This window comes from Mobula hypostoma, chromosome 5, assembly GCF_963921235.1.
Source record: "Mobula hypostoma chromosome 5, sMobHyp1.1, whole genome shotgun sequence".
Lineage (NCBI taxonomy): Eukaryota > Metazoa > Chordata > Chondrichthyes > Myliobatiformes > Myliobatidae > Mobula > Mobula hypostoma.
The window spans coordinates 194,557,225-194,584,459 of NC_086101.1; the positions used below are offsets into that span (position 1 = coordinate 194,557,225).

The 27,235-nt window shown below is 49.3% G+C and overlaps 1 protein-coding gene across 3 annotated transcripts in view; it reads right to left on the bottom strand.

Moving 5' to 3' along the window:
• The window catches only part of ttc33 (tetratricopeptide repeat domain 33), a 106,088-nt gene extending 81,718 nt beyond the window's left edge, over positions 1 to 24,370 (bottom strand). For all 3 annotated transcript variants that reach the window (XM_063049631.1, XM_063049632.1, XM_063049633.1), the window contains exons 1-2: positions 24,230 to 24,370; positions 18,218 to 18,433 (exon numbers count right to left, since the gene is read on the bottom strand). In XM_063049631.1, the coding sequence (XP_062905701.1) occupies positions 18,218 to 18,432 (215 nt within the window). In that variant the 5' untranslated portion in view covers position 18,433; positions 24,230 to 24,370. The remainder of the gene's footprint in view (positions 1 to 18,217; positions 18,434 to 24,229) is intronic.
• Positions 24,371 to 27,235: the final 2,865 nt, after the last annotated feature.

A 27,235-nucleotide genomic window follows, 5' to 3' on the forward strand; every position in this document is an offset into this window, starting at 1 on the left:
ACTGTACACAATGCACAAAATTAAAATGGAGATGAGAAAGAATTTCTTTAGCAAAAGGGTGGTGAATCTGTGAAATTCATTGCCATGAATGGCTTTGGAGGCCAAGTCATCAGGTACATTTAAAGGGGATGTTGTTAAGTTCTTGATTAACTAGGGCATCAAAGTTTATGGGGAGAAGGTAGGAGAATGGGGTTGAGGGAGATAATAAATCAGTCACGATGGAATGGTGCAGCAGACTCAATGGACCAAGTGGCCAAATTCTGCTCCTATGTCAAATAGACTGACTCTTATCTTGTAGCTCTGGTGAGATGATTCCATGTTGGTCTTGTTTACAGATGTCAAAGATCAAATTAAATAATACAATAAACTTAAACCTATTAGAACCAGTCTATTATTTCTAAACACAATATTCATTATTGGGCCAAACCACACAATCCTAAAACAGATGTTGCTATTAGTCAATCGTATGAATGTGGGAAACCTTTCCCTTTCCCAAAAAAAGGGACTCAATGTTCCCTCCATCAGAGTCTCTAGTCATCCCATTACCTAATGTAGTCTGGTCAGGGACCAGGGCAAGGCCAGAGCTTGTTCAGGATTGACGTCCAGTCCTGTAGATCCAGCCCCATCCAACTGATCCACTTTGGAATCTCACAGAGGTTTTGTACAACTGAAATCCACATGGATTTCACTCTCCTCAGCATCCAGTCTAGGGCAGGGGTCCCATGCCAGACTGCAGAGTTCTTCTGGGCAGCACAGTAGCACAGAGGGGCAGTGACCTCGATTCATCTCCCGGCACTGCCTGTAAGGAGTTGGTATGTTCTCCCCATATCCAAGTAAGCTTCCTCTGGGTGTTCGTTTCCTTCCACATTCCAAAGACATACAGGTTGGGGCTAGTAAGCTGCTATGATGGCGCTGGAAGCATGGCGACTCCTGTGGGCTGTCCTCAGAACATCCTCAAATTGTGTTGGTTGTTGGTGCAAAAACAACACATTGCACTGTGTATTTCCATGTACACGTGGTCAAAACAAGAGTGTAAACGGGACGAAATAATTGTTACTCCAGATCTAATGCAGCAAAAAAAACCACATTAAGCTATAGAGCAAATAATAAAAAACACACTATAAATACATGAGATAGCTTATGTAAATAGATTAATTGTGTGTCCATAAAGTGATGCTAGGCACAGGAATGTCTGTACACAAGGTGACTGACAAGTAATGATAAGGTAGTGGTGGAGTTAGTGAGTGGAAGTGCTGATCAGCCTTACCGCTTGGGGAAAGTAACTACTTTCCAGTCTGGCGGCCCAGCATGGATGCTACATAGCCTCCTCTTTGATGGGAATGGGACAAACGCTCTATGAACAGGATGGCTGGGATATATCCCTGCTGGCAGGTAGGCTGGTGCCAGTGATACGATGGGCAGTTTTGACTACTGTTCGTAGAGCCTACCTGTCCACTACAGTGCAGTTTCCATACCAAGCAGTGATGCACCTTGTTAAGATGCTCTCTACTGCGCATCTGTAGAATGACGCACCTATAGATGTGCACAGTCCAGCTCCCTCCAGCCTCTTCAGAAAGTAGAGGTATTGGTGAGCTCTCCTGATTGTGTAGAATAGGCTCTGGGACCATTAGAGATCGTGCCAGATGCCCTCTCCCAGGAGTTAGAAAGTGTTCGCAGTTCCCACCACAGTGCCAGCAATGTAAACAGAGGTTTCTCCTGAAGTTGATAACCATCTTCTTTGTCTTGTTGACAGAGGAAGAATTTAATTGCCTGAAACTAAAACTGGCAATTAATATCTGACCGTGACTAAGCTAAATACAATTCTTTCATTCTCTCTCTCTTGCAGGGTTTACTCCCAAAACTTTCCCCATTAGTGATATAGCCACAAGGCAGCAGAGGTTTGAGATCAGAGTTTTCCTTCTTCTAGGTGAGCTGCCTATCATGGCTGATCAGCCCCAACTACCCAAAGCAACAATTTTAAGGTGCCATTAGCCCACCTTTGCCCCTTCTCCTGCCAGTAGATATGGTTCAGCATGGATTAGTAGCCAAGCCACGCAAGAAGATCAGGAGTTGGACTTGTTAGAAGCTATTTGAGACGCATGCCACTGGGAGCATTTAATAGGTAGTGGGAGATTATCCCCCCCCCCACCCCTCAGTCATGACAACCTCAAGGAACTGGATGCAGAGATGATAGCAAGATAAGATGAGTCATCAGGCTTTAATTTATAGTACGCAGCCTTTCAGATAATCCACTAAACTAGCTGCGGCCAGAGCTTTCACAGTTCCTCCAGTAAACAACGCGGAGAATGTGGACAGTTTACACTTTGAGCAGTTCCCGGGTCAGGGGTCTGAGTAACAAGTTTAGTCGTTTTGCTGAATGTTCTATAAAGATACTTAACATAAATATTATAAAACACAAGGAATTCTGATGACAAATGATACTGCTTCACTCTGATGCTCCCTAATCTGCACCAGCTAACTGCGCCGCGGATGGCCTCGAGCCCAGCTGCGAAAACAAGGCAAGTTGGGCGTTGGGCTAGTCACCCCATCATGTAAAACACCCAGTTTCAGAAATGACCACACAAGCTCCAAAGACTTCATGCCTGGGAGAGGGAGGATCTTGGCTTAAAAGACGTATGAAGTTGTGCAGTGTGAGTGGAAACTACAGGGCCAATCAACCTTCGACCCAGGAAAGAGGACTCTGGTGAGCTGCTGCTAATGGCCATTGCCCCAGGAATAGAAAAGCCTACAGAAAGTGATGGGTATATTCTAGTCCAGCACGGGCAAAGCCCTCCCCATCATTGAGTGCATCTACAAGGAGCGCTGCCACAAGAGAACAGCATCTGTCATCAAAGACCCTCACCACCCAGGACATGCAGCCCTCCCATTGCTGCCATCAGAAGAGAGATACAGGAGCCTCAGGTTCAGGAGAAGCTATTATCCCTCAACCATCAGGCTCTTGAACTGATGTGGGTAACTTCACTCACCACTACTCTGAACTGATTCTACAGCCTGCAGACTCACTTTCAAGGTCTCTTTACAACTCAGTATTATTTTTCAATAGCACGTGTCTTGTTTTGTGTTTTTGCTCATGTATAGTTTTTCATAAATTCTCTTGCACATCTTTATTTCCCTGCAAACACCTCCAAGATAGATGTACTTTGGTAATAAACTTTAGTTTACACTTTTGAATTTTTAATTATTCCACATTGTGAGCCATTACAACAGGAGGGGGCAGAGATTACGCAGCAGGACACATGACTGTGATTATCCACGGCCTTCTCTAATACTAATATTATACATCCATTACAAGAATATTCATCATAGTAAACGAACACCAATACTACTTATTAACCTACTCCCACAGGAAGTGCCCACCTTGGCCCTTCGATCTCCTAGCATCACAATTCATAAAACAAACTCACGACTGTGTGGCTAGGCACAGTTCAAACACCATCTTCTGGTCAAGGTGGTGCCAGCAAACACTACCCCGGAGGATATCTTTCAGATAATCCTCAAGACTATTTATTTCACTTCTGCTCCATCTTTTTATTTTAAGTGTGTTTCTGGTACTGTGATCTACCGTTTGAAGATCGATTGAGTGATCTGGCGCTTAGCTGTCTCCAAAGAAGATTCCATAAGACCATAAGAAATAGGAGTAGAAGTTAGGCCATTCAGCCCGCCATTCAATCATGGGCAGATCCAATTCTTCCAGTCATCCCCACTCCCCTGCCTTCTCCCTGTACCCTTTGATGCCCTGGCTAATCAAGAACCTATCTATCGTTGCCTTCAATATACCCAATGACTTGGCCTCCGCAGTTGCTCACGGCAACAAATTCCACAGATTTACCACCCTCTGGCTAAAGTAATTTCTCCACATCGTATTCTAAAAAGACGTCCTTCAATCCTGAAGTCGTGCCCTCTCATCCTAGAAATCCCTACCATGGGAAATAACTTTGCCATATCTAATCTCTTCAGGCCTTTTAACATTCGGAATGTTTCTATGATATCCCCCCTCATTCTCCTGAACTCCAGGGAATACAGCCCAAGAGCTGCCAGACGTTCCTCATACGGTAACCCTTTCATTCCTGGAATCATTCTCGTGAATCTTCTCTGAACCCTCTCCAATGTCAGCATATCCTTTCTAAAATAAGGAGCCCAAAACTACACACAATACATCAAGTGTGGTCTCAAGAGTGCCTTATAGAGCCTCAACATCACATCCTTGCTCTTATATTCTATATCTCTGGAAATGAATGCCAACATTGCATTCGCCTTCTTCACAACCGACAAACTGGAGGTTAACCTTGCACAAGGACTACCCAAGTCCCTTTGCATCTCAGAACTTTGAATTCTCTCCCTGTCTAAATAATTGTCTGCCTGTTTATTTCTTCCACCAAAGTGCATGACCGTACACTTCCCAACATTGTATTTCTTTGCCACTTCTTTGCCCATTCCCCTAAATTATCCAAGTCTCTCTGCAGGCTCTCTGTTTCCTCAACACTACCAGTTCCTTCACCTACCTTTGTATCATCAGCAAATTTAGCCACAAAACCATTAATGCCATAGTCCAAATCATTGACATACATCGTAAAAAGCAGCGGTCCCAACACTGACCCCTGTGGAACTCCACTGGTAACCGGCAGCCAGCCAGAATAGGATCCTTTTATTCCCACTCAACACACATCAAAGCGTTCACCAGCAACTTTGATGTGTGTTGCTTGAATTTCCAGCATCTGCAGAATTCCTGTCTCTGTTTTCTGCTGATCAGCTAATTCTCTACCCATGCTAGTAACTTCCCTGTAATTCCATGGGCTTTTATCTTGCTAAGCAGCGGCATCTTCTGAAAATCCAAGTGCACTGCGTCTACTGCATCTCCTTTGTCTACCCTGCTTGTAATTTCCTCAAAGGGTTGCAGTAGGTTAGTCAGGCACGATTTTCCTATCAGGAAACCAAGCTGGCTTTGCCCTATCTTGTCATGTGCCTCCAAGTACTCCATAACCTCATCCCTAACAATCGATTCCAACAACTTCCCAACCACTGATGTCAGGCTAACAGGTCTATAGTTTCCTTTCTGCTGCCTCCCACCCTTCTTAAATAGTGGAGTAACATTTGCAATTTTCCTGTCATCTGGTACAATGTCATAATCTATCGATTCTTCAAAGATCATTAATGCCTCCACAATCTCTCCAGTTACTTCCTTCAGAACCCGAGGGTGCATTCCATCAGGTACAGGAGATTTATCCACCCTCAGACCATTAAGCTTCCTGAACACCTTCTCAGTCCTAATTTTCACTACACAAACTTCACTTCCCTGATACTCCTGAATGCCCGGTATACTGCAGACGTTTTCCACTGTGAAGAATGATGCAAAATACGCATTCAGTTCCTCTGTCACCTCTGCGTCTCTCATTACAATATCTCCAGCATCATTTTGTATTGGTCCTATATCTACCCTCGACTCTCTTTTACCCTTTATATACTTAAAAAGCTTTTAGTATCTTCTGTGATATTAGTTGCCAGCTTCCGATAATTCATCTTTTCCTTCCGAATGACCTTCTTAGTTTTTTTAGTGCTTTTAAAAGCTCCCAGTCCTCTATCTTCCCACTAGCTCTGGCTTCCTTGTATACCCTCTCTTTTGCTTTTACTTTGGCTCTGACTTCATTTGTCAGCCACAGAAGTGTCCTTCTTCCTTTTGAAAATTTCTTCTTATTTGGAATATATCTGTCTTGCACTTCCCTCATTTTCCACAGAAACTCCAGCCATTGCTGCTCCGCTGTCCTTCCTACAAATGTCCCTTTCCAGTCAACTTTGGCCAGTTCCCCTCTCATGCCATTGTAATTTCCTTTATTCCACTGAAACACCGACACATTGGGTTTTAAACAATCATATTGTGATCACTGTTCCCTAAGGGTTCCTTAACCTCAAGCTCGCTCATCACCTCTGGATAATTGCACAGCACCCAATCCCCTAGTGGGCTCAACAACAAGCTGTTCTAAAAAGCCATCCCTTAGACATTCTACAAATTCTCTCTCAAGGTCCAGTACTGACCTAGCTTTCCCAAACCACTTTCATGTTAAAATCCCCAACGATTATCATGACATTGCCTTTCTGACATGCCTTTTCTATCTCCTGCTGTAATTTGTACTCCACATTCCAGCCACTATTTGGAGGCTTATATACAACTGCCATTAGGGTTCTTTTAGCCTTGCCATTTCTTAACTCAACCCATAGAGATTCTATACCTTCCAATCCTATGTCATCTCTTTTCAATGATTTAATATTATTTCTTATACACAGCGCCACACCATCCCCTCTGCCTACTAACCTATCTTTCCGATACACCATATATCCTTGGATGTTCAGCTCCCAATGGCAACCATCCTTCAGCCAAGTTTCAGAGATGGCCACAACATCATACTTGCCAATCTGTAGCTGAATTTCAAGATCGTCCATTTTATTTCTTATGCTGCATGTATTCAAATATAAGACTTTCAGTCCAGTATTTGTTGCTTTCTGCTTTATCTGCACCACGCCTCTATTGCCCAGTAACTCACGCCACTGGCTTTGATTAAGCCTCATCTCCTGCCTGTTCTTTCTATAATCTCTGTTCCATGCTATCTTTGATTTATTTGTTTTCAGAAGGCAAACGGCCATGAGGCGAAGAAGCTCAGAGGCAGGGCATGAGCCCTTGGTCCCCCTCCATTTCTCACTGATTAGAGTGTCGAGGAAGAGTGAAACATCTAGGCAAATGTGGAGGGCAGGCGAGTTCAGCTCCAAATACCAACCCCTCGCTCGCTACTGTGGAGGTGGTGTTTCTATGTAACAATCTCCCACTCACTGCTGCGAGAGGAGGCCTCTGCATTCAAATGGTCTCTCTCCCTCAATGCTGAAAGATGTTACCAAAGTTCTGCAACTAATAATCAGACTGTAGTTCAAATTGAACTCTTTCAGTTTTGTTTTTATATTCTATGTTATCGTCCATTTTTTTGGTTGACATTTGTGCAATTTGTTTTTTTTTGCATGGGGGGGTTGACATTCTTATTGGCATTTGTGCGATTTGTTTTTTTTGTGCGGGGGCGGTGGGATTGGTGTTCGTTTTGTTGTTTGCACGATCTATTGTGTAATGCCCTGGTTCATATTTTTACTGCATCTCATTTTGGCAGCTCTGTAACAGCAGCTTGTTTTCAGCTTATGTTTGGGTTATTGTTTAAGATAAGAGAGGAGGAGAAATGTGTGGCATCCAATTAGGATGGCCAAATTTAGGGGAAGTTTCTCTATGGTTGGACTTGGGGCTTTTGTTCAAGGGGAAATGAAGAGGGAGAATGTCGGAGAAAAGTGGACGTAGGATTCGCCCTGGAGCAGGACCGTCATTCAACAAAGCCCTCGGTGAGATCAATTGAGGATCGGTGACTTGGAGAAACCGTGAGCCTCCGACTTGTGAACATTAGACTGTTTCGTTAAAATGTGCTCTTTTCTCTTTTTTGTTCTTTTCTTTACTAACCCTTTAGTCAAATTAAGAATTGTAAAGGTAATCTTTTAATCGTATGCAGTATACTGTCTGTTATTTCATGGCACTAATTTGTAACAGGGTAGCAAATCTATACAGCATCCACACAAACTGGGGTTTGGGGTGGGAGCGCACCTCAATTTCACAAGGTTGGCAGGACCGGAGGTTGTCATCCAGAGACTTGTGCAGCCCAGGAAACCAGGATGTTTCAACTGTTTTTTTTTGTTGGGGGGGGGGTTGATATTGTTATTGAGATTTGTGTGATTTGGTTTTTTTTGTGCATGGAATGGGGTTGATGTTTTCTTTGAATGGCTTCCATGGTTTTCTTTGTTTCATGGCTGCCTGGAGAAGATGAATCTCAGGAGTTGTAAAATGCAGACATACCTTGATGATAAATGTACCTGGAACCTGGATCTATAAGTTCATCAATGACACCATTTTTGTGACAGAATCTCAGATGGTGACCAGGTGTACAGGATCAGCTGAGTGGTGGCACAACAACAACCTTGCACTCAATGTCAATAATGTGAAAAAGACTAAGGAGCTGGTGGTAGACCTGAGGAGAGCTAAGGTACCGGTGACCCCCGTTTCCATCCAGGGGGTCAGTGTGGACATGGTGGAGGATTACAAATACCTAGGGATACAAATTGACAATAAACTGGACTGGTCAAAGAACACTGAGGCTGTCTACAAGAAGGGTCAGAGCCGTCTCTATTTCCTGAGGAGAGTGAGGTCCTTTAACATCTGCCGGACGATGCTGAGGATGTTCTACGAGTCTGTGGTGGCCAGTGCTATCATGTTTGCTGTTGTGTGCTGGGGCAGCAGGCTGAGGGTAGCAGACACCAACAGAATCAACAAACTCATTCGTAAGGCCAGTGATGTTGTGGGGATGGAACTGGACTCTCTCACGGTGGTGTCTGAAAAGAGGATGCTGTCTAAGTTGCATGCCATCTTGGACAATGTCTCCCATCCACTACATAATGTACTGGGTGGGCACAGGAGTACATTCAGCCAGAGACTCATTCCACCGAGATGCAACACAGAGCGTCATAGGAAGTCATTCCTGCCTGTGGCCATCAAACTTTACAACTCCTCCCTTGGAGGGTCAGACACCCTGAGCCAATAGGCTGGTCCTAGACTTATTTCATAAATTACTGGCATAATTTACATATTACTATTTAACTATTTATGATTCTATTACTATTTATTATTTATGGTGCAACTGTAACAAAAACCAAATTTCCCCCGGGATCAATAAAGTATGACTATGACTAAGAGCAAGGAATTGATTGTGAACTTTAGGAAGGGTAAGTTCAGGGAACACACACCAAACCACATCAAGGGATCAGCAGTGGAAAGGGTGAGCAGTTCCAAATTCCTGAACAATTGTATCTCTATAGATCTATCCTGGGCCCACAGACTGATACAGTCATGAAAAAGGCACACCAGTGGGTCCACTTCATTTGCATTTTGAGATTTGGCAGGTCACCAAAGACTCTCACAAATTACTACAGATGTACCGTGTAGAGCATACTGCCTGGTTGCATCACCGTCTGGTAGGGTGGAGCTAATGTACAGGATTGCAAAAAGCTGCATAGGAGTGTAAACTCAGTCAGCTCCATCATGGGTAAAACCTTCCCCACCACTGACATCTTCAAAAGGCGAAGCTTGTCTCTTGGGTGATAGGACAATGATACCTAATGTAAACAATGACAAATTTACTATTTTAAAGGTTGGTCTCATCACAGTTGCAAGAATTATATTGCAAAACTGGAAAAAATCCATATGTCCCACTGTGAAGGAATGGACTGAGGAAATGATTAAGATTTCATCATATGAACACATGTTGGGAAGAATTAACAGTGAGAGAAAAGTGCAAGACATGTGGGATCAATTTTGGTTGTATGTTAATTTAAACTTAAATTAGAACTTCTTTCTGTTTCTAAGTTTTGTTTTCCTGTCATAGGATGGCTGTGTAAATATGCTGTACTGTATCTGCTCTATGATATGCTGTCCTGCTTTGTAAAATAAGAATAAATAACAATAAAAATTCAAATCATAAAAAAAGGCAATGCCACCCACTCTTCTCATTGCTACCATCATGGTGCTGGCACAGAAGCCTACAGACACACATTCAACATTTTAGGAAGAGCTTCTTGCCTTCTGCCATGAATGCTCCCTCTCTGCTCCACCTCTCTATTATTTGTATATTTTTGTCAATTATGATAATATTTAGGTATTACACTACACTGCCACAAATCGACAGATTTCACAATACAGGTCAGTGATAATAAACCTGATTCTGATGCAGTGGCGAATGAAACTAGAAATTAAACGTGTAACTGAACGAATTTCTTCTGCCTTCACAACGTCCGTATCACTCCATTCTTGAGCCTTTTAAAGACCTCTATCGTATCTGCACCCACCATCACCCCAGCAGCATTACCAGAGGGCAGAAGTTCAAAGATCTTCTAGCTTGGATAGAATATTGGCTGACTGGCAGGAAGCAAAGAGTGGGAATGAATGGAGCCGTTTCTTGGCTTCCGGTAACTAGTGGTGTTCTGCAAGGGTCGCTATTGGGACCGCTTCTATTTACATTGCATGTCAATGATCTGGATAATGGAACTGATGGCTTTGTGTCCCAGCTTGCAGACAATACAAATTTAGGTGGAGGGGCCGATAATGTTGAGGAAGCAGGAAGTCTGCAAAACGACTTGGATGGGAGAATGAGCAAAGAAGTGGCAGATAAAATATACTGTAGGGAAGTGTATGGTCATGTGCTTCAGGAGAAGGAATAAAAGTGTAGATTATTTGAGGAGAAAATTCAAAAACCTGAGGTGCAAAGAGACTTGTGTGTCCTTGTGTAGGATTCCCTAAAGGTTAACCTGCAGGTTGAGTCGGTGGTAAGGAAGCTGATGCAATGTTAGCATTCATTTTAAGAGGGCTAGGATACAAGAGCAGGGATGTGATGCTGAGGGTTAACAGACAATGAGCATTTGTTGGCTCTGGACTGTATTTCCTGGAGTTTAGAAGAATGATGGGTGGGGGGCGGGGGATGAGAACCTCATTAAAACCTATTGAATATTAAAAGGCCTAGATAGTGTGTGGCAAGGATCTTATCTGTATTGTGCGAGTCCTCTAGAGCAGGGGCTCCAAACCTTCCTTATGCCATGGACCCTTATGGACCCCTTGGTCCTTATGCCATGGACCAAGGGGGTTCTGTGGACGCCAGGTAGGGAACCCTTGCAGATGAGGAGGAATTTCTTCAGTCAGAGGGAGGTGAATCTGCGGAATTCATTGCACAGATGGCTGTGGAGGCCAAGTCACTGAATATATTTAAAGTAGAGGTTGATACGTTCTTGATTGGTCAGGACATCAAAGGTGACGAGGAAAATGCAGATGAATGAGGTTAAGAGAGATAATAAATCAGCCATGATGGAATGACAAACAGACTCAATGGGTTGAATGGTCTCCTGTATCTTACAGTCCTGTGGATATGCAAAGGGGGAAATGTCTTCTTTTGTTTTTACACAGGAGTGGTGAGTGCCTGGAATGGTGGTAGAGGCAGACACATTAGAGACTTCTAAGAGATGTTTAGATGTGGAAAATAGAAGGATATGGAAATTGTGTAGGCAGAAGAGTTTAGTTGGCTATTTGATTAAGATGTAATTGGTTCAGCACAACATTGAAGGGCCTGTCCCTGTGCTGTACTGTTCTATGTTCCATGTTCCAAAGCATATGGCAAAATTTCAAGTATTTGTTGCTGCACAGACAGCTGGGACAAACTTGAGCTGAAGGGAAGGATATCCACAGAGAGACATGTGGAGCACTCTTCATTCACTGCCCTTCCTCTGGGTGCTTTCTGCTTCATGGAGCACACACTCCCTCTGCTGGAACACCCCTATATGACAGAATGCATTGCACAGAGCAGCAGAGACAATGAGAATAATAACTTACTTATAGCGCACTTTTGATACAATATCTGCCAGAAGGAGGAATCGATATTCATGCCATCAGGTTGGAAGTTACCCAGACTAAGGTAACTTAGACTCCTCTACCCTGAGGGTGGCCTCTTCTTGTGCCAAGATGAGTCCATGGACTGACACGTTGGAACAGGAACGGGAATCAGAATTAGTACATTTGGCCCCTGGGAAGTTCTGCTTTTGACGGATGGTGCAGAGGCAATGAGTCTCACCAATGAGACCAGGCCACATCAGAAGCATAGGACACAACAGGCGACCCCAGCAGATTTGCCGATGAAGTGTTGCCTCAACTGGAAGGACAGGTTGGGGCCCTAAATGGAGGTGAGGGAGGTGGTCATGGGCAGATGTAGCACTTAGGCTGCTTGCAAGATTAAGTGCCAAGAGGGAGATTAGTGGGGAGGGACGAATGGACAAGGGAATCGCGGAGAGAGAAATCCCTGCGGAAAACAGGTGGGGGTGGTAAGAGGGAGATAAAGGATATGCTTAGTGGTAGCATCCCTTTGAAGATGGCAGAAGTTGAGCAGGGTAACGTGTTTGATCGGAGGCTGATAGGGTAGTAGACAAGGACAAAAGGAACTCCGTCATTGTTTAGGCAACAGGAAAATGGGCTGAGCATGGATATATGGGAAATGGAGGATATGCAGCTGAGAGCAGCATCAATAATGGAGGAAATAAATAAAAGTGTGTCTTCCTGAAAAGATCACTGAGGTACAACAATGACAAGCCACGGTTCACCAAGGAGTTGACGACTCTCAGATCTATAAACGGTCTTCGCTACAGGTCTGGAAGCAGAGTGGAATATAGCTCTGCAACACGCCAGTTTATTTAAGTTCTGAAAGTCGAAAAAAGCCACTTACGAGGATTGGCTAGAGAGAGACAATAGCAGTGCTGTCTGGAATTCAACTTCAAACAGAAGTGCTCGCAAATCTCCTCTTCCTCTACCTTGGCCAATCAGCTCAATCAGTTTTATTGCCAGTCTGATGAGGGCAATCAAAATCTACTGCTTCTCAATTCCTTGGATCCTGATGTGCTGAGCCCCACAAACAAACCTCTCTTTCACAACCACTCCAATGTCACCATTCCCCCCCTTCACTCCAGCCCATGCACCTTCTTCAGCCTCCCCCCCCACCCCCTTCCATCCCACCCGAAGCTGCAGGTCCTGATGGTGTCTCACCTGTACTCCTAGGCAGCTGTTTTCACTGAGATATTTAACACCACCCTCTAATTCTGTAGGATTCTGATCTGCTTTAAAATTGCTACCATCGTTCCGGCTCCCAAGAAAGACAAGTTCACTGGCCAATGATTATAGGCTGTCACTCTTGACTTCAGTAGTTATGAAAATCTTTGAACATCTGATGTTGGCCTACCTCAAGTCCATTACTGATCCTCTTCTTGACCCACTAGTCTGCTTGTAGAGCAAATTGCTCAGTTGAGGATGTGTCTACAGTACATTTTTTCCAACATTTGGACTCCCCCAACACTTACGTAAGGATTTTGTTTGTGGATTTTAGCTCCACCTTCAATATTACTGTTCCAGAGTTGCTCCACAGCAAGGTAACCCAGCTAGCTCTACCCTGCAGTATCTTTCAGTGGATTACGAACTTTCTGACAGGAAGGAAGCAGAATGTAAGGCTGGGCTCCTACTTGTCCAGTCTAATGTCTATAAGTACTGGCTCTCCCCAGGGCTGTGTTCTTTCACCCCTCCTGTTCTCACTTTATGCAAATGACTGTACCCACAGACAAATCCATTAAAATCCTAAAGTTCACAGATGATCAACTGCAGTTGGTCTCCTCTCTAATAATAATGAGACACGCCTTCAAAGAGAGGTAGACCGCCTTGCAGCATGGTGTGCCTGTAACAACTTGCAGCTTAATACCATCAGGAAAGTAGAAATGAGGATTGACTTCTGCCAACAAGCCTCTATCTGCCAGGCCATTAGAAATTACTGGTCAGACTGTGTCTGTGGTTGAGTCAGTCTACCACTACCAATGTAAATAAGTGAGACAAGCACGTTACGCTCATCACTAGGGAAGCCCAGCAGAGATTATTCTTCCTATGCCAGCTGAGGAAACTTCACATCTCAGGGCATATCCTGATGAATTTTTACTCAGCCATCATTGAGTGTTGTGACCACCTCTATCACCGTATGGTTTCCCGTTGCCTCCTCCCTCTCCAAGTCCAGGTTGCATTGAGTGGTCCACTCAGCGGAGAAGACCATTGGCTGTCAGTGACTGACATTAAAAGACCTGTTCACCGCCAGAGTAAAGAAAGAGCTGAAAAAAATTACTGCCGACTCCCCCAACCCTAGCAGTCACCTGTTCACCAAATTGGTATCAGGGAGATGCTACAAGTTCATCAGCATCAGGACTACACATCCGAAGGACTCCGAAGCTTTTCCTGTAGCTACCCAGACAACTAAAACAAAAGTCACTCAGGTGTAATACCTTAACTGTCCCTGCAGAACATCCGTTACATGGCCTTTCCTGCTCTCCTTGTCCTCTTGATAATTACTGAGTCTGTTCATATGTTCACAATTAGTTTAAATTTGATTATTGACATTTGCAGTTGTGGCTGTTCTGCTAGATATTGATTGCTCTATCGTTCTGTAAATTGTTGGTTGCTTTTGTGTTGTCTGTTATGGTATTGTCTTGTGTTTTATGCTTAGCGCTGAACCACAATCAATTCTAGTATGTTTCACAGACTGGCAATAAAGTGATTTTGAAAAGACAAAAATAGGTAGATAGGTAGATAGATAGACATACTTTATTGATCCCGAGGGAAATTGGGTTTCGTTACAGTTGCACCAACCAAGAATAGAGTATAAATATAGCAATAAATAAAATAATAAATAAAAAGATGTTAGTTAAAAGTACAGTTAAATAGGTTCTGAGCTAGAATTTCAAAGTGTCAGCTGAGTCTGCAGCCCTAATGATTTTAGGTATTGACCTGCTGACCTGCCAATCTCTTTTACGATCCTGCTTGACCTCAAAAGTCTTCTTCCGTCGGTCTCTTAAATTGAAACCATCTCCCTCAAAAGACCCGAGAGCTCGAGCAGGATTATAAAACAAAAGTGATTCTGTGATGTATTCTGGTTCCAGACCATTAAAAGCTTTAAAAACAAGTAAGAGAACTTTAAAATCAATTCTAAAAGCTTATAGGAAGCCAGTGCAGAACAGCTAGGATGGGAGTGATAGCCTACCTCATCCTGGTTTTGGTTAGAAGTCTATTTGCCACATGTAAATCGAAACACAGTGAAATGCACCATAGGCATCAACAACCAACACAGTCCAACGACGTGCTGTGGAACAGCCTGCAGCTGCTGCCATGCTTCCGGCCCCAACACAGCATGCCCACTACTGACATGTTCACTGCTTGGTATGGTAGCTCCTCCACAAGAAACTACAGAGTTGTGGACACAGCTCAGCATATCACAGAAACCAGCCTCCCCTTCATGCTGTCTACACTTGTCACTGCCTTGGTAAAGCAGCCAGCATAATCAAAGAACACACCCACCCCGGACATTCTCTCTTCTCCCTTCTCCTATCAAAAGCCTGAAAACACGGACCACCAGGTCCAAAGACAGCTTCAATCCCGTGTTATGTCTATTGAACAGTCCCCTAATAAAATAGACTTCTCACCTCACATACCATTATGCTTTATTGTCCACCTGCACTGCACTTTCTTTGTAACTATAACACTTTATTCTGCATTCTGTTATGGATTCCCCTTGTACTACCTCAGTGCACTGATTTAATTTTAATTTACAGATACAGCACAGTAACAGCCCTTTCCCACCCAATTACACCAATTAACCTTTGCAATGTAGGAGGAAACCCACATGTTCCACAGAGGGAACTGATAAACTCCTTATACACCGTGATGCGAATTGAACCCCAGTCCTACCCCCAACCACCAGGCCGCAAAGCATGTGCTACCGGGCCGCGAGGAAACGATATGATTTGGCGATATGAGTCAGCTGCACCTTTCCTCATTCCCTGTCACACCCACTGTTGAGCTTGAATGCACGCGAGGTCATTACGCACGCGTCATCCATGTCAGCGCGGGAAGAAGATCAACTCCTCGAGCTTGCAAATGACGGCGGGAAAGTATGTTTGACATAACAACTCTGCCGGCATTCTGGATCCATGTCAAGGTTGAATATCCTGAGATAGCCATGAAAGCACTGAAAACGTTGCTTCCATTTCCAACATATCTCTGCAATGAATGCAACGAAAACTAAACTGCGGAATAAACTGGACATAAGGAACCCCTTCGAGTATCGCTGTCTCCCATCTCCCCTCAATGGGACCGTCTCGTTGCAGGGAAACAAGCCCAGGGCTCCCACTGATTCAGCGATATTGGTGTGTTGCAATGGTTTTATATGTTCATACGGGGAAAATATGTGCTGTGTTTAATATCCAAACGTTACTTAAAATGTTGTGATGCTATTGACTTATAAGTGACCTATATAACCATATAACAATTACAGTACGGAAACAGGCCATCTCTGCCCTTCTGGTCCGTGCCGAACGCTACTCTCACCTCGTCCCACCGACCTGCACTCAGCCCATAACCCTCCATTCCTTTCCTGTCCATATACCTATCCAATTTTTCTTTAAATGATAATATCGAACCTGCCTCTACCACTTCTACTGGAAGTTCGTTCCACACTTGCTTCAAGCTCCCCTGTCCTCCCCTGATAATTGGCTTATCGCTATATTCATGCGAGGAAAATATGCGCTGTGTGTTTTAATATTAAATTCTTTAGATAAACCCTTTTAGAAAGGAAATTGAGTGTATTATCCACTTATCACCGATGTTCCGGTCGTAATTAACAACCCCCCCCTCCCCCAACAGAATCGCCAAAAACGATTTGTAGAAAAATATCGGCACATATATGCAAGCGCAAGTTACACATGCGCACTGGTGCCTGCACAAGGCTTCATGGTCATGGTAGTCTTTCCTCGGGGTAAACACCACATACTTGACTGCTACTCGTGTCCGTTGGCAACCCTACTCCCCCCCCCCCACCCCCGGTCAGCCAGTATGCAGTGCAAAAAAGGTTGGGAACCCCTGCAGTAAAGTGTTAATTTCACCACTCAGCTATGCTGATGTGATGAAATTATCTGTATGGATGGCGTGCAAATCAAAACTTCTCACTGTACCTCAGTACATACAACAAACCAATGTACCAATCCAGCACAGAAATAGCCCTTCAGCCCATCACAACTATGTGACCCATCTATACTATCCCAGTGACCAGCACGGGATTCAACTATCCACCATTCATCATGAAGGTGTCTGTCCCCACCACCCTCTGGGTGGTAATGTTGCTCAGATCCTCCATTTCTCCTGACCGTGTACCTTTACCCTATGGCTTTAGACAATTTTACATTATTTTATATAGAGATACCACACGGTAGTGCAGCGGCTAGTGTTATGCTATTACAGCTCAATTCAAACGTTTGCACACTTTCCCGTGAGCATGTCGGTTTCCTCCAGGTTCCTACCACAGTCCAAAGACGTACTGATTGGTAGGACAATTGGTCATTGTAAATTGTTCTGTGATAGGCGAGTTGCTGAGTGGTGTGGCTCGTTGGGCAGAAGATCATGGTCCGCGCTAAACGGTTAGAGATACAGCCCCTCTGGCCCAATGAGCCGCACAGCCTAATTCCATTCATGTGGCCAATTAACCCATACGCCTGGGAAGGAAAGCAAAGCCCCTGAGGATGAGTGGCAATGACCAACGTAGTCTGAGGATGTGCTCGGGGTAGCCCTTAAGTGTTACCATGCTTCCATCACCAGCACAGCATGTCCACGACCCACTAACCATAAACGGTGCTCACAGGAAACTCACAGGGACAATGTGGAAATTCCTTACAGATAGCCACAGGGACTGAACCTGGGATGCTGGTGTTATGCTAACCACTCTGCTACCAGGCCAACAGAAGGAGACTAGTTTGGATGGTATATCTTGATCAGTACAGACCACTTGCACCTGTTTCCGTGCCCTATGGACCATGACCTCTTCAATAAGACCACAAGACAAAGGAACGGAATTAGGCCATTCAGCCCATTAAGTCTTCCCCACCACGCCTTACTTATTACCCCTCTCAACCCCACTCTCATCCTGCCTTTGCCATCGACTAATCAAGAGTCTATCAACCTCCACTTTAAATACACCCAATGACTTGACCTCTATGGATTTACCAGCCTCTGGTGAAAGAAATTCCTCCCCAGCTCCGCTCTTGAACAAAGGGGTTAACTACACTCACTTGCCCATCCATTGAGATGCTCTCATGACCAATGATCTCACTTTAAGGACTCTTGATATTTTATGACCTCGTTTTTTTTTAACTATTTACATTTGCACAGTTCATCGTCTTCTCCACTCTTGTTGATCTTTCATTGACCCTGTTACAGTTACTATTCTATACATTTGCTGAGTATGCCCGCAGCAAAATGAATCTCAGAGCTGTACATGGTGACATACATGTACTCTGATAATAAAATTTGCTTTGAACTTTTGACTTTCTAAGAGGGACATCCTTCTAATCTGAGGCTGCACCCTCTGGTCTTAAAGTCCCCCACTACAGAAAACATCCTCTCCACATCCGCTCTATGTAAGCCATCCAGTCAGGACACCCTCACCAATCAGGACTCCTCCATACTCTCGGACAGCATCCCGCCCAAACCCAGATCGCAAAGCAGTGCCCAGCTCACCTGCCGTTCTCCGACAGAAAGACCCCCTCATCCTTCAGTCTCTTGCTCTTCACAGCACAGTCCTCCAACAGCGTCTCCCGCCGACGCTTTGCAGCGTGCAACCAATCCACGTCGGCGTCCACCAATCCACCATCCTCCGCGGCCTCCTCAAAGACCTGGGAGGCCGCCTTCGACACCTTCTCGCCAACCTTCCTCTTCCAACCAAAGGAAGTCATCCTGCAGGTGGGGGAGGGGGAGGCAGACAGAGCCAGTGGATCATTCAGAACAGGTACCTGAATCACTCCAGAACCGTACGGACAATCGGCACACGGACAAACATGGAAATCGGAACAGGAGCCAGAGCCATCCCTGACCTTTTAACAGAGGGTGGTAGAGACTGGATCACCAGATATATCTTAAAGTGGAAATAGATTCAAGACTGCTTAATGTCACAAGTATAAAGGAAAATTAAATATGTGTTACTCTGGATCTGATGTGGCACAAAAAGAATAAATAACAATAATTAAAAAACTAAATAAAGTTCAAGTTTATTGTTATCTGACTGTACATATCTACAACCAAATAAAACATCCCTCCGGACCCCAATGCACCTACAAACCATAAATATTGCCACAAGTTAATAATAAAATTCAAAATGCATGTAGTGTGCAGCCCAAGTAGTCAGGTAATAAACATAGCACTATGCAAAAGTCTTAGGCACCCTAGACCTTTTATATAAATTTTGTTTTAGATCACTGGATAAAATTTCAGAATCTGAATCAGGTTTACTATCACTGGCATATGTCATGAAATTCGTTGTTTTGTGGCAGCAGTACATTGCGATACATAATAAAAACCATAAATTACAATAAATACTTGTAAAAAAAATAAGCAGTGCAAAAACAAGGGAAAAAATAGTGGGGTAGTGTTCATGGGTTCATTGTCCATTCAGAAATCAGATGGCAGAGGGGAAGATGTTCCTGAATCATTGAGTGTGTGTCTTCAGGCTCCTGTACCTCCTGTCTGATGGCAGCAATGAGAAGAGGGCATGTCCTGGGTGATGGGGGTCCCGAATGATAGATGCCAGCTTTCTGAGGCATCACCTTTTGAAGACATCCCCAGTACTTGCAAGGCAAGTGCCCATGATGGAACTGGCTAAGCTTACGACTTTCTGGAGCTTTTTCTGATCCTGTGCAGTGCCACCAGACTATGATGCAACCAGTCAGCATGTTCTCCATGGTAAATCAAAACAGCATTCAGGTGGGGATAGAGGAATGTTTGAAGGATCAAGGGCCAGAGGATCAGCAGGAACTGGCAGAGGAGGGTTGAAGGCACCATAGATCAGTCATTGAAAGGTGGGACAGGCTGAGGGGCAGAACTGCTTTTGCTATTTCCCTGTGCAAATCACTGTTGCGGCTGGCAGGGGCAGAGGAGAGTTGATAGGAACGATTAGTTCCCTACCCTACCACTCCCTCCGCCCCCTTTGACCCTCTCCATTCCATCTCCCCAGCCCGATCCCCGCCTCTACTCTCTCCACCCCCTAACCCTACACCTTCACCCCCCCACCCCAGCAACATCTCTCCCTTTACCCTCTCCTCCCTCACCGCACCCCACAATAACTTCCTGGTCTCTCTCCTCCTCATCCCGCATTAACCTCCCAGCCCCTCTCCCCGCCCTGCATTAACCTCCCGGCCCCTCCCCCCCTCACTAACCTCCCGGCCCCTCCCCCCCTCACCCCGCATTAACCTCCCGGCCCCTCTCCCCCTCACCCCGCATTAACGTCCCAGCCCCTCTCCCCCTCACCCCGCATTAACCTCCCGGCCCCTCTCCCCCTCACCCCGCATTAACCTCCCGGCCCCTCTCCCCTCACCCCGCCCCGTATTAACCTCCCGGCCCCTCTTCCCCTCACCCAGCATTAACCTCCCGGCCCCTCTCCCCCTCACCCCGCATTAACCTCCCGGCCCCTCTCCCCCTCACCCCGCATTAACCTCCCGGCCCCTCTCCCCCTCACCCCGCATTAACCTCCCGGCCCCTCTCCCCCTCACCCAGCATTAACCTCCCGGCCCCTCTCCCCCTCACCCGCCCCGCATTAACCTCGCGGCCCCTCCCCCCCTCACCCCGCATTAACCTCCCGGCCCCTCTCCCCCTCACCCCGCATTAACCTCCCAGCCCCTCTCCCCCTCACCGCGCATTAACCTCCCGGCCCCTCCCCCCCTCACCCCGCATTAACCTCCCGGCCCCTCTCCCCCTCACCCCGCATTAATCTCCCGGCCCCTCTCCCCCTCACCCCGCATTAACCTCCCGGCCCCTCTCCCCCTCACCCCGCATTAATCTCCCGGCCCCTCTCCCCCTCACCCCGCATTAACCTCCCGGCCCCTCTCCCCCTCACCCCGCATTAACCTCCCGGCCCCTCTTCCCCTCACCCCGCATTAACCTCCCGGCCCCTCTCCCCCCTCACCCCGCATTAACCTCCCGGCCCCTCTCCCCCTCACCCCGCATTAATCTCCCGGCCCCTCTTCCCCTCACCCCGCATTAACCTCCCGGCCCCTCTCCCCCCTCACCCCGCATTAACCTCCCGGCCCCTCTCCCCCTCACCCCGCATTAATCTCCCGGCCCCTCTCCCCCTCACCCCGCATTAACCTCCCGGCCCCTCTCCCCCTCACCCCGCATTAACCTCCCGGCCCCTCTCCCCCGCACCCCGCATTAACCTCCCGGCCCCTCTCCCCCGCACCCCGCATTAACCTCCCGGCCCCTCTCCCCCTCACCCCGCATTAACCTCCCGGCCCCTCTCCCCCCTCACCCCGCATTAACCTCCCGGCCCCTCTCCCCCTCACCCCGCATTAACCTCCCGGCCCCTCTCCCCCCTCACCCCGCATTAACCTCCCGGCCCCTCTCCCCCCTCACCCCGCATTAACCTCCCGGCCCCTCTCCCCCCTCACCCCGCATTAACCTCCCGGCCCCTCTCCCCCGCACCTCGCATTAACCTCCCGGCCCCTCTCCCCCTCACCCCGCATTAACCTCCCGGCCCCTCTCCCCCTCACCCCGCATTAACCTCCCGGCCCCTCTCCCCCCTCACCCCACATTAACCTCCCTGCCCCTCTCCCCCTCACCCCGCATTAACCTCCCGGCCCCTCTCCCCCCCACCCCGCATTAACCTCCCGGCCCCTCTCCCCCTTACCACGCATTAATCTCCCGGCCCCTCCCCCCCTCACCCCGCATTAACCTCCCGGCCCCTCTCCCCCTCACCCCGCATTAACCTCCCGGCCCCTCTCCCCCCTCACCCCGCATTAACCTCCCGGCCCCTCTCCCCCTCACCCCGCATTAACCTCCCGGCCCCTCTTCCCCTCACCCCGCATTAACCTCCCGGCCCCTCTCCCCCCTCACCCCGCATTAACCTCCCGGCCCCTCTTCCCCTCACCCAGCATTAACCTCCCAGCCCCTCTCCCCCCTCACCCCGCCCCGCATTAACCTCGCGGCCCCTCCCCCCCTCACCCCGCATTAACCTCCCGGCCCCTCTCCCCCTCACCCCGCATTAACCTCCCGGCCCCTCTCCCCCTCACCGCGCATTAACCTCCCGGCCCCTCGCCCCCTCACCCCGCATTACCCTCCCGGCCCCTCTCCCCCTCACCCCGCATTAATCTCCCGGCCCCTCTCCCCCTCACCCCGCATTAACCTCCCGGCCCCTCTCCCCCTCACCCCGCATTAACCTCCCGGCCCCTCTCCCCCTCACCCCGCATTAACCTCCCGGCCCCTCTCCCACTCACCCCGCATTAACCTCCCGGCCCCTCTCCCCCCTCACCCCGCATTAACCTCCCGGCCCCTCTTCCCCTCACCCAGCATTAACCTCCCGGCCCCTCTCCCCCTCACCCCGCATTAACCTCCCGGCCCCTCTCCCCCCTCACCCCGCATTAACCTCCCGGCCCCTCTTCCCCTCACCCAGCATTAACCTCCCGGCCCCTCTCCCCCCTCACCCCGCCCCGCATTAACCTCGCGGCCCCTCCCCCCCTCACCCCGCATTAACCTCCCGGCCCCTCTCCCCCTCACCCCGCATTAACCTCCCGGCCCCTCTCCCCCTCACCGCGCATTAACCTCCCGGCCCCTCCCCCCTCACCCCGCATTAACCTCCCGGCCCCTCTCCCCCTCACCCCGCATTAATCTCCCGGCCCCTCTCCCCCTCACCCCGCATTAACCTCCCGGCCCCTCTCCCCCTCACCCCGCATTAACCTCCCGGCCCCTCTCCCCCTCACCCCGCATTAACCTCCCGGCCCCTCTCCCCCCTCACCCCGCATTAACCTCCCGGCCCCTCTCCCCCTCACCCCGCATTAATCTCCCGGCCCCTCTCCCCCTCACCCCGCATTAACCTCCCGGCCCCTCTCCCCCTCACCCCGCATTAACCTCCCGGCCCCTCTCCCCTCACCCCGCATTAACCTCCCGGCCCCTCTCCCCCTCACCCCGCCCCGCATTAACCTCCCGGCCCCTCCCCCCTCACCCCGCATTAACCTCCGCCCCTCTCCCCCTCACCCCGCATTAACCTCCCGGCCCCTCTCCCCCTCACCCCGCATTAACCTCCCGGCCCCTCTCCCCCCTCACCCCGCATTAACCTCCCGGCCCCTCTCCCCCTCACCCCGCATTAACCTCCCGGCCCCTCTCCCCCCTCACCCCGCATTAACCTCCCGGCCCCTCTCCCCCTCACCCCGCATTAACCTCCCGGCCCCTCTCCCCCTCACCCCGCATTAACCTCCCGGCCCCTCTCCCCCTCACCCCGCATTAACCTCCCGGCCCCTCTCCCCCTCACCCCGCATTAACCTCCCGGCCCCTCTCCCCCTCACCCAGCATTAACCTCCCGGCCCCTCTCCCCCTCACCCCGCATTAACCTCCCGGCCCCTCTCCCCTCACCCCGCATTAACCTCCCGGCCCCTCTCCCCTCACCCGCATTAACCTCCCGGCCCCTCTCCCCCCTCACCCCGCCCCGCATTAACCTCCCGGCCCCTCTCCCCCTCACCCCGCATTAACCTCCCCCCTCCCCCCTCACCCCGGCCCCTCTCCCCCTCACCCCGCATTAACCTCCCGGCCCCTCTCCCCCTCACCGCGCATTAACCTCCCGGCCCCTCCCCCCCTCACCCCGCATTAACCTCCCGGCCCCTCTCCCCCTCACCCCGCATTAACCTCCCGGCCCCTCTCCCCCTCACCCCGCATTAATCTCCCGGCCCCTCTCCCCCTCACCCCGCATTAACCTCCCGGCCCCTCTCCCCCTCACCCCGCATTAACCTCCCGGCCCCTCTCCCCCGCACCCCGCATTAACCTCCCGGCCCCTCTCCCCCGCACCCCGCATTAACCTCCCGGCCCCTCTCCCCCTCACCCCGCATTAACCTCCCGGCCCCTCTCCCCCCTCACCCCGCATTAACCTCCCGGCCCCTCTCCCCCTCACCGCGCATTAACCTCCCGGCCCCTCTCCCCCCTCACCCCACATTAACCTCCCGGCCCCTCTCCCCCTCACCCCGCATTAACCTCCCGGCCCCTCTCCCCCCTCACCCCGCATTAACCTCCCGGCCCCTCTCCCCCTCACCCCGCATTAACCTCCCGGCCCCTCTCCCCCCTCACCCCACATTAACCTCCCGGCCCCTCTCCCCCTCACCCCGCATTAACCTCCCGGCCCCTCTCCCCCTCACCCCGCATTAACCTCCCGGCCCCTCTTCCCCTCACCCCGCATTAACCTCCCGGCCCCTCTCCCCCCTCACCCCGCATTAACCTCCCGGCCCCTCTCCCCCTCACCCCGCATTAACCTCCCGGCCCCTCTCCCCCCTCACCCAGCATTAACCTCCCGGCCCCTCTCCCCCCTCACCCCGCCCCGCATTAACCTCCCGGCCCCTCCCCCCCTCACCCCGCATTAACCTCCCGGCCCCTCTCCCCCTCACCCCGCATTAACCTCCCGGCCCCTCTCCCCCTCACCCCGCATTAACCTCCCGGCCCCTCTCCCCCCCACCCCGCATTAACCTCCCGGCCCCTCTCCCCCTCACCCCGCCCCGCACTAACCTGCCGGCCCGGCCCGGCCCTGTCCTCTCCGTTCGGACCCTCTCCCTCAGGCCCGAGGCCTCACGCTCGCTCTCTGGATGGCGGCCCCAGTACGCCTGCGTCGAGATTCGGAACTGGGCTACTTGGTCAGCCTCTGCGCAGGCGCCTGAACGTGTGCTTGGAATCTCAGTAACTGCGCATGCGCTCTTATCGCAGATTCCCGGCTCCTTGCGATTCAGAGGGAACCCCTGGGAAAACTTTCCGCATCTCCTTCATCACGGTACAATGGCCAGTTCAGTGACTCCCCCATTCTTTTAACCCCCCCTTCCCACCTCGCACCCTCCTCATTACTTTCTCTCCCATCCCTAACCCCTCCTCCTCCAGCCCGCACTCTGTCATTCCGTGCTCAGCCAATTCAGGCGTTCACTGATCTTCATGGACGCTGGAGGTCCCACAGTACAGCCGGTATCATTGCTCCTCTCTGCTAACAACAGGAATTCTGCAGATGCTGGAAATTCAAGCAACACACACCAAAGTTGCTGGTGAACATAGAAACATAGAAAACGTAGAAAATAGGTGCAGGAGTAGGCCATTCGGCCCTTCGAGCCTGCACCGCCATTTATTATGATCATGGCTGATCATCCAACTCAGAACCCTGCACCAGCCTTCCCTCCATACCCCCTGATCCCCGTAGCCACAAGGGCCATATCTAACTCCCTCTTAAAAATAGCCAATGAACTGGCCTCAACTGTTTTCTGTGGCAGAGAATTCCACAGATTCACCACTCTCTGTGTGAAGAAGTTTTTCCTAATCTCGGTCCTAAAAGGCTTCCCCTCTATCCTCAAACTGTGGCCCCTCGTTCTGGACTTCCCCAACATCGGGAACAATCTTCCTGCATCTAGCCTGTCCAATCCCTTTAGGATCTTATACATTTCAATCAGATCCCCCCTCAATCTTCTAAATTCCAACGAGTACAAGCCCAGTTCATCCAGTCTTTCTTCATATGAAAGTCCTGCCATCCCAGGAATCAATCTGGTGAACCTTCTTTGTACTCCCTCTATGGCAAGGATGTCTTTCCTCAGATTAGGGGACCAAAACTGCACACAATACTCCAGGTGTGGTCTCACCAAGGCCTTGTACAACTGCAGTAGTACCTCCCTGCTCCTGTAATCGAATCCTCTCGCTATAAATGCCAGCATACCGTTCGCCTTTTTCACCGCCTGCTGTACCTGCATGCCCACTTTCAATGACTGGTGTATAATGACACCCGGGTCTCGTTGCACCTCCCCTTTTCCTAATCGGCCACCATTCAGATAATAATCTGTTTTCCTATTTTTGCCACCAAAGTGGATAACTTCACATTTATCCACATTAAATTGCATCTGCCATGAATTTGCCCACTCACCCAACCTATCCAAGTCACCCTGCATCCTCTTAGCATCCTCCTCACTGCTAACACTGCCACCCAGCTTCGTGTCATCCGCAAACTTGGAAATGCTGCATTTAATTCCCTCATCCAAGTCATTAATATATATTGTAAACAACTGGGGTCCCAGCACTGAGCCTTGCGGTACCCCACTTTAGTCACTGCCTGCCATTCTGAAAAGGTCCCGTTTATTCCCACGGATCTCGGCCTGAAACGTCGACTGTACCTCTTCCTAGAGATGCTGCCTGGCCTGTTGCGTTCACCAGCAACTTTGATGTGTGCCACTGTCTGCTAGTTCAGGAGAGGCACAGACCCACCAATTGAGGGAGAGCAGGAGCTTTCCTTGCCCACATTTACCATGTTCCTGTGAACCATCATGGGTCTAGAGTCAATGTTGAGGACTCCAAAGGCTATGGTCCCCACTCTCACAACTCTTATTTAGAGATACATCACGGTAGCCCGCGCTGCCATGTGCCCAATTACCCTACATACCGCACGTCCTCGGACTGTGAGAGAAAACCGCAGCACCCAGAGGAACCGTCCATTACACGGGGAGAACGCAAAACTCCTTACAGACTGCAGTCCTAGTGTGGTAAAGTGTTAATCTAACCACTCGGCTACGCTGATGTGATGGAATTATCTGTATGGATGGCGTGCAAATCAAAGCTTCTCACTGCACCCCAGTACATACAACAACAAACCAATATACCAGTCCAGCATAGAAATGGCCCTTCAGCCCATCACAACTAGGTGACCTATCTATACTATCCCAGTGACCAGCGCGGGATTCAACTGTTCACCATTAAGCATCATGAAGGTGTCTGTCTTCACCACCCTCTGGGTTGTAATTTGCTCAGATTCTCTATTTCTACTGACCGTGTACCTATACTCTACGGCTTTAGACAATTTTACATTATTTAATGCAGAGATACCGCACGGCAGTGCACCAGCTAGTGTGACACTATTACAGCTCGGGGCTTTGGAGTGCAACTCCATTATCCAACCGGCCTCCGCTGCCCAATTACATGCACGTGACCAATTAACCTACTAATCTGCATGTCTCTGGACTGTGGGAGGAAACCCAAGCACCCTGAGGAAGTCCACGCGATCATGGAGAGAACGTACAAATTCCATACAGACAGTGCCAGCAATTGAACTCAAGTTGCTGGCATTGTAAAGTGTTACACTGACTGCTGTGCTCTGTGCCACCCCAGTGATGGTGGTAGGGACCGACACGTGATCTGTAGGACACGGTTTTGGGAGCGTTATCTCGGCAGTCTGTGGATGGACTGGTATGGGGCTCAGCAGATCCCAGGCAGCTACGAGGATTATACAAGCTTGACCGTGCTGGGAGCTGTGTGCCAAATCTCAGGGTCTCAACCAGCCCTTGGAGGTGAGGCAGAGCTTCACCAGATTCAGCTGCTGCACGAGGCTCCTGCAATGTGACTCCTTTACACTGGTACAACTGAGTGTACGTGAGACAGCACACGCAAAAAGCTGGAGGGACTCAGCATCGATGGAGGCACTTCCCTCATAGGCGCTGCCTGACCCTCTGATTCCTCCAGCGTTTATTATCACTGACGTATGCATGAAACTTGTTT